Source organism: Vanellus vanellus, assembly GCF_965231255.1.
Source record: "Vanellus vanellus genome assembly, chromosome: 2".
In the NCBI taxonomy this organism is placed as follows: Eukaryota; Metazoa; Chordata; class Aves; order Charadriiformes; family Charadriidae; genus Vanellus; species Vanellus vanellus.
Genome location: NC_138906.1, coordinates 140,944,490 through 140,956,544, shown reverse-complemented (window position 1 = coordinate 140,956,544; position 12,055 = coordinate 140,944,490). Strand labels below are relative to the sequence as shown.

At 38.2% G+C, this 12,055-nt stretch overlaps 2 protein-coding genes across 3 annotated transcripts in view; one reads left to right on the top strand and one right to left on the bottom strand.

Annotated features, from left to right (window-relative positions):
• CNGB3 (cyclic nucleotide gated channel subunit beta 3) overlaps positions 1-1,380 on the top strand; it is a gene marked incomplete at both ends in the record, with an annotated part of 69,255 nt that extends 67,875 nt beyond the window's left edge. Inside the window, one exon of the mRNA XM_082499243.1 lies at positions 1,138-1,380. Within this exon, the coding sequence (XP_082355369.1) occupies positions 1,138-1,380 (243 nt within the window). The remainder of the gene's footprint in view (positions 1-1,137) is intronic.
• A 2,924-nt stretch (positions 1,381-4,304) lies between these two features.
• Positions 4,305-12,055, bottom strand: part of CPNE3 (copine 3) — a 31,572-nt gene continuing 23,821 nt past the window's right edge. For both annotated transcript variants that reach the window (XM_082499515.1, XM_082499516.1), the window contains exons 12-16: positions 11,850-11,904; positions 11,703-11,754; positions 11,124-11,257; positions 8,835-9,071; positions 4,305-7,370 (exon numbers count right to left, since the gene is read on the bottom strand). In XM_082499515.1, coding sequence (XP_082355641.1) covers positions 7,260-7,370; positions 8,835-9,071; positions 11,124-11,257; positions 11,703-11,754; positions 11,850-11,904 — 589 coding nt within the window. In that variant the 3' untranslated portion in view covers positions 4,305-7,259. The remainder of the gene's footprint in view (positions 7,371-8,834; positions 9,072-11,123; positions 11,258-11,702; positions 11,755-11,849; positions 11,905-12,055) is intronic.

Here is a 12,055-nt window from a genome sequence, read left to right as displayed (position 1 = left end):
GCTGAAGAAGGAAACAGGAAAAATACTGGGAGGGCCTGGGCAAACAGAGTAGGTGAAAATGTAGCCTTACTGCAGTCAATGGCAAAAACTCCCAGTACCTAAGATATAATCACTCTACCTAATCTCTGTAAACACTAATTCTAAAATTTGGCTCAAATCTTCCTGGAACTGGACTCTACGCAGAGCAGAGAAAACAAAGGCAAAGAAAAAATAACAAGGAAAAAAGCAAGCAGACAAAAATCCTGAAAGAAAGTAAGGATAAAATAGACTTTACAAAGACCCTAAGGGCATCCGATCTTCTGATTTTATGTAAACAACAGTAAATACAGAAATATCCTAACACAGTAATCTGATCCAGCTGACTCGAGCACATGGTGAACTTTCCAATTCAAAGTCAGATCTTTGATTATCACAAATCCTGAAGACAAAATGTAAAGTTTAGCCCACACAGCTAAAACTGATTAAACCTCTAATATATTGCATTTAGGTGAAAACTGTTATTCTAGTTGATGAAAAATAATTCCCACATTATACTCTGTTCTGAGAAATGTTAATGTTAGTAAGAACCTGCTCAGTTCTACATATTTACCCAAAGGTGGCAGAATTCTTTTCTGTCTTTATAGCTGAACTGGCAGTGGCTTTATTTATTTTTTTAAGTTAAATAGAGAACTTTGGTTACACAAATGACTACAACACTATGATTGGTGCAGAAACATTGCTCAGTTTAATGTGTATTTGTGAACTTACTAGCAAATAGGCTTGGCCAAGGAGCTGGGGCACTGGGCAGTATGTCAAGATTTACACAACACTTTCGTCTCTTTGTAAGTACATAAAGGAAAGCAAGACCTAAGGGAGGGTTGTGTGCCCCAAAATGTGCCTGTTTCATCCTGCTCTATTAATAAGAAGCAGATACTATCACTATCCACAAGCTTTCCCTAGGTTTTATGTTGGCGTTCTGATTCTGAAATTGCATTTTTCAATTAGAAAATGATTTTCAGCGTCTAAATACAAATTTACGTATGTTGCGCACCATTAATCACAGTATCCACGCTGTGCCTTTCCACTGCATATACAGAATAGAACTGCTTCCTGAATTTCTTCTACAGCACAGGAAAACATTTAACTTCTTGTTTCTAGGAAACTCAATCTGAAGCAGAGAATAAGCCTGAAAAAGAGGAGAAGCAGCCTGTGGAGCCCGTGGCCTCATCTGCACCCCCCGCACAAAAGGAAGAGCCGGATGCAGACACTAAGCCTAAACCACCTGCAGTTATGCACAGAGGAACCACTAACGAGTCTTTGATCATTAGTATGTCTCCATCCCCCAAAGCAGGAGAAGGAGAGATCCTCAAAGTTGAAGTTAAAGAGAAAAAAAAGAAATAGATGGTACTTTGGGCTGTGGCCCCATTGATGTCTTGCTGAATTCAGAGGGCTACAGTGACTTTGTATTTGGGTACAAGAGATTACAAGTAGAAACTACTCAAGAGAAAAATATACCCCAACTCCCCCTCTTCTCTTCCTCCTCCCGCGAGACAACGGGACAAATTATTTACATACTTACCACTTAACCTTGAGCCTGAAGAGAAAACTTCTGGCGTAACAGGAATTAGAGCTCAGACTGTATTTCATTTGTTTCATCCATGCTCCCCCTTATCTCTTACTCTGTCTTGTTCCTACTTCTCTTCTTCCCTCTCCTGTTTATCCTGGCTTTCTTATTGCTGTTCCTGTTGCTCAGTTTGCTCTTCATTATTGTATGCGCTCTTTTCTATTTTCTTTTCTGGTTTCCCATAGTTATCCTTTTTCTTGTTACTGCCCTACTGTTGCTGAGGTTACTTACATTTCTCTCGATCCTTCTCTCTCCTCCCTTCCTACTTCTAATCAGTGACCTGCTTTTGTGACCAGGGTGGCTCAGTGCAGAAAGCTGTGATGCTGTGTGTTGGCATGCTTTAGCTTGGGACAGAGGGCTACAAAACAAAACCATTGTCAAAAGATAAAATCACAAAAGACACAATGGGGAAACAGATTGCAGAATTATTGGCAGGCTTTTGAAAGCATCTGCTCCAGTTGTCTTTGACTCTGGTGAATAAACATGGCAAAGACTTAGATATTGCCCCTCCAACCCCAGGGGTGACCTTTAACAGCTCAAGGGGCTGGGCATTAATAATGCTCTCTGAAGAGCAAGCAGCTGATACTAGCTAACTTTTTGAAGACTCTTGGTATCTAAACTAGCCACTTCAAAAATAAAGGCTGTTTTACAAAAAGCAGGATTTACACTTTACGGCTCTGTGGTGCATAGTTTCAATCAATGCCCCTGTTGTTCACCTCTACGGTAGACCTCGCTTGATGGTGCAAAGCGAGCCCTGTGTCTTACCAGCACTGCCCAACATTGTACCTGTGAACAAAAGAAAGCCCTTTACCAGCACCAGAGCTGAGAGGGCTACAGCTGTTGAACAAGGAGCTCCCACGCTGTCAACCTTCTGCATCGACTCATCACAGAAAGGGATGCAATATTAAACAAAAGGCTGAAGCTGTGTTTTAAGCTTAATTATCAATTACTTTTTTGTCTTCCACGGGTTTGCGTCTCCTCTCTCTCCCTATCCACTTTCACTGGATGAACAGTTTCGGGAACTAAAACCATTATGCAGAGGCCAAGCCAAGAAGTCGTAAGGGCAGGCTTCACAGTTCCTCAGCTGACCAGTCAACCAAGGAAGGCACCATGCCAAAAATTAAACAATTCACTTTGCAGGCTATATACGACCCTGCAGGCTATGCATTCCGTAAGCCTGTTCTTTGAAGCCTTTGAACTTCTCTAATCACAGGCAAAGCCGGCAGCCCAGCCAGAATCGCTGGGAGCTTTGCCTGAGTAAAAGCTAGATGATTGAATTCCGTATGTTGTATATTCCACACATCCTCTCACAAGACCAAAAATCAAATCTCTTTCAAAAAGTTCTGTAGCATTAGCAGAGAGGTCAAGGTCCAACTGCTACATGAGAAGAACCATCTTTATTTGTATGTTACTTGTTGTTTGATATGTAAGAAAAAGGATGTCACAACAGAGGTAAGAAATGATAAGATGCATCATAAAGAATTATTCCTCTGTTGTACATCCAGGAATGTCTCAATACAATCTCAAAATTAGAAATACTGCAGAACTGCTTCACAAATGAGGCCGCCTGTGAATAGTGATGATCTATGAATTGCCTGCACAAATGCTATCAGGTAACTTCAAACATTTTCACTGCTGGCATATTTAAGTTCATCAATCACACACTGACATATACTATAAAGTAAACGCTGAGACTACAGCAGCTCGCATTACACTGCAGCAACAGAGCATCCCATGAGTTGCTGCTTTGCTACAGTTCTTAACAGCTCAGAATTGCAGGAAAGCTTGTCAGTTCTGTCTGCAAAATTACTGAGTTATGCACAGCTCTCGAGTTCCTTAGACCCAAAACAAGAGGAGAAATGTCAGTGTCTGCTGAAGATCATGGCCACACAGAAGTAACATCCATCTGGTTTTCTCTGACATCCTACTTTTCTGCTGTTGGAGGTAGTTTCCCCTTCCCAGAATTCCTGCATTTTTAGGGGTGGGCAGGGGCAGAAAGGGTTCAGGAATCCACGCTGCAACTATTTATAGGGTTTTTCACCAGAAAGAATGACACAAGAAAGGTCAAGATGTAAGACGTATTAAATCCTTTCAAGAACTAATTCTAAACATGGATTTCTTGACTGGTGAAATCAAGTACTCTAGAGCGCTCAGAAGACACAACTTCCAGTATCAAAGCTTACTCAGGTTCTGCATGGCACCGCACTCTGCTGCACTGCTATATCTCTCATATCTCTCACTTTCCCAATAAAGCATCTCAGACTTGACTACACCTGAACGCAAAGAAACTGAAGGTGGAGTAAGACAATGTATTTGAAAACTAAAAATAACCAAATCTCCATGCGTCTCTACTTAAAATGTAGATGCTGCTCTGAAAAAAAAATTTGGGAAAACCTGATAGTAATTGTATGAAATAGCATGCATGGGAGAACTCTCATGTGGCAAAGAACATGAAACAGTCACTGCTAAAACTGCCCAATTTCAGAATATCTTCTTGCTAAAAGCCAGTATGAGATGCTTTATGAAATATACACTGCACATTCATAACCACTGAGTGCAAAGGCATTTTTCCTCTCATCTGATAATACCTGTTCTAAATCTGAGCTGTTCAGCCTGTGGAATACTCACCATAGGAACTGCAAAAGCAGCATTTATCATTGGATAGGAAATGCTGAGTACAAAAGCACAACAGAAGAAGAGTATACTGAAATTATATTTTTAATGCATAGGCATTGTAAATTAGTTAACTTCATCAGAACTGAAATACATAGGAAAGTAAAAAATTCTGGTTATGGGTTATTTCTCTGCTGTACATACGTATATATTACGACCATTAAATGGCAAAAAGCATCTGATTATCAAGACTGCTATACATCATTTTTATCACAAGGTGGTGCAAGTGACCTATAAGCACATTTGCATTACAAAACTTTGACAATATTTTGCTTTGTCACCCTCAAGCTAATAAGGCATTTTTTACATGTAAAAATAAACAAACAACAAATGGCAAAGCAACAAAATAACTCCCCTCCACCCTGACTCACAATCTGCTGCATTCCTTGACTCAGAATATTGCTTCAGCCTAACTTAGAAGTTTCCAAATTTTCCAACAGGCTGTTAGCTGTATGCCTCTACAAGTTATACCAGAAAAATGGTTCTTGCTGCTGTCAGGTCTGAAACATTTATCTTTTAAACAGAATAGGGCACATTGAGAAGTAGGTGCCATATATATGCTACTCAATTCCCTAAGCTTGAAGAACATTGGGGCACTTTTCCAATAAGAGATACTGAATTCTCTACTGTAGAAGCTCAGAATTTATCTATAGAATACAGACAAAACAAAAGGCTTTATGTATTTTATATGCAGCAGATATTTAGTATAATAATACCTGTTAAGATACTTAAATGCATTTAAATGCATTTCCATAGCAACTTAAACCAGAATTGGTAACAGAACTCAGATGTAGCACTATAATCTTTGGCAGACAGCTCAGAGGAACTTCAGTAGTATCCTGTATTCCTATCAGCAGTACTCATCCACGTCCGTGAATCCAGACAACGCATTAATACTGCATCCAGTTATCTCTGTACATGGAGCATGTAGCTGTGAAACAGCTTACTTTTCCAAAATCGTTCAGCATCGGTTTGCAGCACTGTGATTTAGGTTCATTACAACTACTTCCTTGATCTTAATACTTTGTGTTGTATATCTGGCATGACACTTCATTATAATTTATACATAAAGTAGTAACACGTGCACTACACTGATAAAAATATGACTGTATATTTTTATATAAACAAACACATGAATCAGATTTCAAAAAGAAAGCTTGGCTTTATATGAAACAAAATCTCTTCCTTAGCATTCCTCTACCGAAACTATTCAGGACCCCTCTTCCACCAAGGGAAATGGAGTGGAGAATAACATATTCATCTGTGACTGATAACTAGTCAACTGTCTACAAAACATTTGGTATGTTTTACAGGATGTGTTAGACAATATCAATACATGTATCTTTCATCAATGTTAATGCAAACTCAGATTTTTGACAAGATTATACATGTGTGGGGAAAAAAAAATAATCAAAAAACAGAGCAGCTCCAGCAACTAAAGTAGTCACACTATGACCTGGTGCAATCTTGAGTGCTCAAGTATGGTAAATTTAGTGTTAGTCCATTCTGTTCTAACATGTTACAGCTAGACCATCCAAAATCAGAGCAGTCAGATGTCTAACTCTAAACCACTTCAAATGTGAAACTGCAAAATTAATGTTTAGGATGGGCATCTTGGGAGTGATAAATGAGACCTTCACGTCCACTTATGTTACATGCACTGACAGGATCAGATCCTCAGAAAGCACTATGCAACTGGGAGACAAGAAAGCTTCATCTGTCCACTAAGCAAGGAGAACACGATTTACACTTGTTGTAAATGCTGAAGAGAAAGATCAAGCCAAGAAAATAAACCAAAAACCATCTTCCCTAGAGAAATGCAGTATGATTATAGGATTAGAGCTTCGAGAGGGAGGGAGGGAGGGAGGGAGGGAAGAGGCAAGATTGGGGTTTTTTGCAGGCACTTTTCATTAGTGAGCTCATGAAAAAGAAGCATGATTCAAAATATGACAAAACCAATATAAATTAGGTAGCTCTTTCAAAAATGTCTTTGCTTGAAAATGTGCAGTTATAAACCAGAAAAGACTTTTTAATTGAAAAGTGAATTCCCACTTCACAAAAAGGCCTTTAAAGATCAATAGTCATGGCTGTTTTACAGGGAAAAAAAAATAATCCAAAAACAAACCCCCAAACACAATCCCAACCAAAATAAAAGCTAGAGTTCCCATTTTCCAGCACAGTACACACTGAAATACATCTTACAGCCTTTACAATAGAAGCCTCAAAGACCAATAGTATTTTTCTGAGATGTTAGAGGTTTACCTTGATTCACCATAGTTATTCCTGTACTACCTTAAGAGACTGCATACTATAAAAGAGTATATACTTTAATGGCTTGTTTGGCTCATGTTCACACAGCCCGGAATCCCAGGCATTGGCCAGAGGCTCTGAAGTGGCAAACGTGAAATAGGCATGCAAGGAGGACCTTTACGCTTCGTTTTGGCACTCACCTAATTACGAAATCCCTGTGACAAAATTATGCTAATGTGGCTTAATAGGCACAAAAGCCTGAAGTATTCCAGATCCACTGAAGCACATACCAACTTGTATCTGCTTGGTGGGGTTATACTCTCTTTTTCATTTCAGACTGCTTTTACGATCACTGAGAAACTGCAGTCCTCAGTGCTGATCCACACAAAAGTAGCTGAACACTTCCACTGGCCATATTTATCAGACAGGCAGCTGTTCCACTTCCAGTTTTCTCCCCTTGTCTCTGCATATTCAACCTTTTTTCCACTCTTACTTTTCAAAATAAAATGCACCCACATAAGCCCTATCTCTCAAATCAACATCAAATATTAACACAATTATAATTTTGGCCCTCAAAAGGCACACTTGGCAAAGTGATTTGCAGGCAAAAGCTAAGAGACATTACCATACAGAGGTGCATGTATACATGTGTACAGAAGTATCTCAAGAACCAAAGTCTGTAGATACAGCAAGTAAAGCAAGTGCAAAGCTTTGGCTCCCCTGCTCAGCCCATTCACTTTGTAACAGGATTCTTGGGAGGCTGCAGTTTGTAGGTGCTGAAGTAGTTCACCACTTGCTGAGGGACTTCTGCCAGGACACACTGCGCCAGAGCTTCTTTTGGAGACTTGTAAAAAAAGAACACCAAGTTTCAGTTTCCACCAACTGTTAATGGAGATCCAAAGTTGGGTAGTAAGCACCTTCTCTACCAGGCCAATTTAAAGTCTGACATTTTACAGAGGAATTCACACAGTGCCCTTGTGGGACAGATGGAAGCTTCCCTGACATCTTTACCTTCTCACTCCCATTACCGGGAACTAGCTGGCTGCCTTGTTCCACAGACGTGATAGGAGCTGGGTGTGCAAAGTGCTGCCATGTCTGAAGTTACCTTTTGTCATATGAAATACACGCACACACAGTGCGGACGTCGAACTTCAGACATGTAAACACACTTCCACAATCTGCTTAGGATGACCCTTCAGGGGCTCATCTAATCATCCGCAACCTTTTGCGCCAAGTCTCATCCACAGTAACTGTATTGCTACAGAGCAGCTCTTCTAGAGACATTGTTTCTACTGTAAGACTAAGTACCCACGGGGAAAAAAAAGCACCCTTTTTTCTAGAAACTGAAAACATTTGAATTTATCATTTTATACTGAATATTGACCTTAGTTAATCTACACCCAAGTACATTATTCAATAAGAATATTCTATACTGATTTTTCTCTTTCTCCTTTCAGTTTGCCTGAGTTGCTCTGAGATCAAACAAAGAACTTGTATCAAAAGTAAAAATAAAAATAAAAAGACAAAATAAGAAGGCATAAGGAGTATTATTAACAGGGTTAATACTAAGAAATAAAACAAAATTAGAACATATTACGATGGAAATAAAAATATTGATCTTATTTTTGCCATCCTGAGGAAATTTTGGTGTTTTATTTGTTTTTTTTTTAAATCATTTTTTTTAGCAATACGATGTTTAAAAGTTGTACTACATTAGCCTGTGAATATTTTACTGGGTTCTACAGCAAAAAGTCAGGACTCCATTCTTTCACCACCCGTTTTTTTTTGTATATTTGCTTTACTGAAAATGAAAACTATCACCACTATTGTGCCCATACACAATTTCTGCTGATTATGACCTCCCTGATTTAGTATTGAATTTTAACACTGCACTAAAATGTGAGACTAATCCGTATTTACAAATGGGCATCCACAATAAAAAACATTTTTCCATAAGAACAGAACCACAGTAAGTTTGTCCTCCCAAATGAAAAACACATCCATTTTTTTTAATCAAGTCTGAAGAAGATGTACAAAGGTCATTCCCCTGTAGGAGCTTGTCAGAAATGCAGTGCCCAAACCAGAAATGGAGTAGTCTTAAACATGAATCAGCTTACATAATGGAAATTCTACACGTGCTGAAGTCTTCTGTCCTTTTTTTTTTTTTTTAACATTTGATAAAGACTTATCTCAAACTTCAGAGTTCATTTTAGAGGCACTGGAAAAGCTTAGGACTATATGTAGGATATGCTAGCAAACCCAGCAAGCCTCTACACTATTTATTAAGCATTCCATTAAGATTACTTACATTTTGGAACTTCCTGAACGGCACAAACTGGACAATGTCTCTGACAGCTGGTTCTCCTGATGAGGACCTAAGAACTCCATTGTCACCATCAAGAAACTCCATAGCATCAAAGTCTGCTCCTCCAACACCAACAATGATAATGGACATGGGCAATTTTGAAGCATTTACTATGGCAGTTCGAGTTTGATCAAGGTCTGTTATCACACCATCCGTTATGATGAGAAGTACAAAGTATTGCTGTCAAATCAACAAACACTGTCTTATGACAAAGAAATAGAAAACATGTAGGCATGTACACTTGTTCAATGCACTTACTGAGTTTTACAATCAAACATGTAAGGTGTGGTCAAGCTTCATCTGTACAGTCCAAAGAAATTTGTACAGACAACATAATCTTTTAAAAGAAGAAATCTTTAGACAGCCACCTCCCAAAAACCCAATGGTATCACCCCTCTCCTCTCCAAAATCCCCAGACAAACCAACAGTTAACCTATCTTCCAAGTATTTGTCCTGAGACAGAAGGCAGTTTATTGAGGTTTTGGACAACTTATACATGTGAAACTTGTACTTGTTGCCTTTCTCGTCTATCAATACCTTTGTGAAATGCTACCCTTTGCTTCATTCAGTTAAGAATGGACGCACAAAAGAGTGCTACCAAGGGTAATGGAACAGGCCTTCATTGTTTCAGAGTATCCCTAAAATCCTACATATAAATGAAAACATACCTTTTTGTGCTGAAAAAACAGCATGCCTATTTTCACATTCCTTCAAACATGCTTTCTAGCTGCCTTATGAAGTTAATTACCAAGACATCCAAGACCACCTTACAGGACTTGAGTAATTTATTCAAGTACCACTTGGGTTGCTACCACTATACTGCCAGGGCTTCTAAAAGTTGGCATCTTAGCCTCCGTTCTGGGTGAAGTATCAAGAACAAGCTAGAAGTACAAAGCTTAGAAACTATCAAACACTTTTTGAACTTCTGGTCTTCTCTCACTTGGTTCATTTCAGACAATTACCGGGCAGCACAAATTCAAGTTCCAAACATACTCCCAGTATTCTCAGAAGTCTTCCTCTTCAGTACTTTGCTTCCCATCTTCCCTTATCTGCCTCTAAAATAACTGGTTTTCCCTTATCTCCTGTGTTCAAGTATCACCTTTTCTCATTGCTCCCCACCACTCCATTCCCCCACTCCAGCAATAATGTCTACAAAACAACCATGATCAGAGAAGGCTATGACCAGCAGCATAATAGCACATCACATTGGATTTATGTGAGTCTTCTTATACCACCCCAAAAACCAACCCCAAACCCAAAACCCAAAATATCTATGATACACATTAAATGGCAAGGCAGAAAAATTTCTTCAATATATCCTTTCGGGCAGAAAAAATAAATCTTTTGCTAGGCATATTGAACTCTCATGGAAAAAAAAAAAGTACAAGAGGTTTTGCTACTTTCCTTATATATATAGATATAGATACTGATGACAATTACTACAGCAAGACTACCAAGGCAAAACCTTGTAAAACTCTTGGCATATGAAAATCCATAGCTCTTTTCCAAATTGGTTTCCACAGGTACTTTTATATGCAAAAAAGCTAATTTTATGTTCCGATTTTACACAATGTCTGAGATACAAGTATTTTCTAAAAGCAATCATTTAGGATATATATGGCTTCAGATTTGCTGAACTTGCATGGATTATTACCTAAATGATTTCACTTGCTCTTCAGAATTAGTATTTCTTAATATGGTCAACAACTCATGTATACAATTTTAATAGGGAGGAGGGCACAGCACATAGAGCATCTAAAGTTTTGTAGTACAGACAGTTAATTATCTTTGTTGGTACCTAGGTGTGAGAAGCTACATCCTCTATTTCTTCATTACCTTACTTAATTCTCTCAGCTATGTGATGTGAAACGAGGTCTAGTTGATTTTTCTCAGGTGACATTAAATCTTTCCCTTATATGCAAAAGTTTCAATTAGATTAACACCTGAATAGCACTGAAAGAGCTTTGAATAGAAGATACCAGAAAGGTGCAAAGTTGATATTTCAACTCTGAAGAGTTTGTTTAGTTAATTTAGGAGAATTGTTATATACAATCTGCAAAAATCAGTAAGCTTTTGTCTCATTTTAAGCGTACCAAACACCAATTCAAAAGGTAAACAACCAGCTGTTGAAACAAGTACACTTATAAGCTTAAAAGAGAAAAATAGTATTTATAAACTAGAAGGGAAAGGAAAAAAGTAAGAAATATACACACACTCCCATAAAGAACTTACAGATGCTGTCTGCTGTTGTGTAGCTGCAGCAGCAAATCTTGCCACATGATTTATAATTGGAGAAAAATTTGTTGGCCCATATAACTTAACTTGAGGAAGACAAGCCCGATATGCATCAACGATGCCTTGGATTCCTATAGAACACAAATAGATCACATTGGTTTTTTCATATTAGAATTAGGATATTTTGAAGCACTTCCTAAAATGTTGTATATATCACTTATTTAAAGTGATGATCCAAAGACTTAAAACTAACCATGATGAAAAAAATAAATGATTCATGAGCAATGGAGGCCTTCAGCTTGACCAATGCTCAACACACATGCCTAACATGCTTGGCTTTATGTGAATAGTGTGTCCTAGCTGTTTAAACCACTTCTTTCACGGATCATTACAGAAAAGAGACCAAATGCTATTTCTAATAACTAAGAAAACGGTTATAAAATTGTTTCTTGCTATGTGACTAAAATCATTATTTAACTAGAACAACACGCTTTACGGTTCTCCTTTCAAGTGGTTTTCATCCCTTAACTTTAGACATTTTATTCTCTAGGTCTGATGTTACTTTCTCAGACTTACCATTACAGAATGGGTTTGATGGGTTAAAATTTAATGGGAACTCATGTGACACCTGTCAATACACAAAAGACAGTCAGGACTGTATATACAATCTCCTCCTGAAGTACTTTCAGTTATCTTATGTAATGCATTTACATATTCCATTACCTGAAAGGAAGGAGGAATTTGCGCACCAAATCCAAAGGCTGGAAACATCTTATCTCTAAAAAAGCAATTTTAAAGAAAATTGAGTGAGTGCCTTCCTTTAAAAGCTGTCATAGTTCAGTAAGTTTAGCTAATCAGTGCTGCTTCTGTTCATTAAAAATGCTGTTTATTAATCAGTAAGAGGCAAAATTAAATGGCAGTTTCCCCCT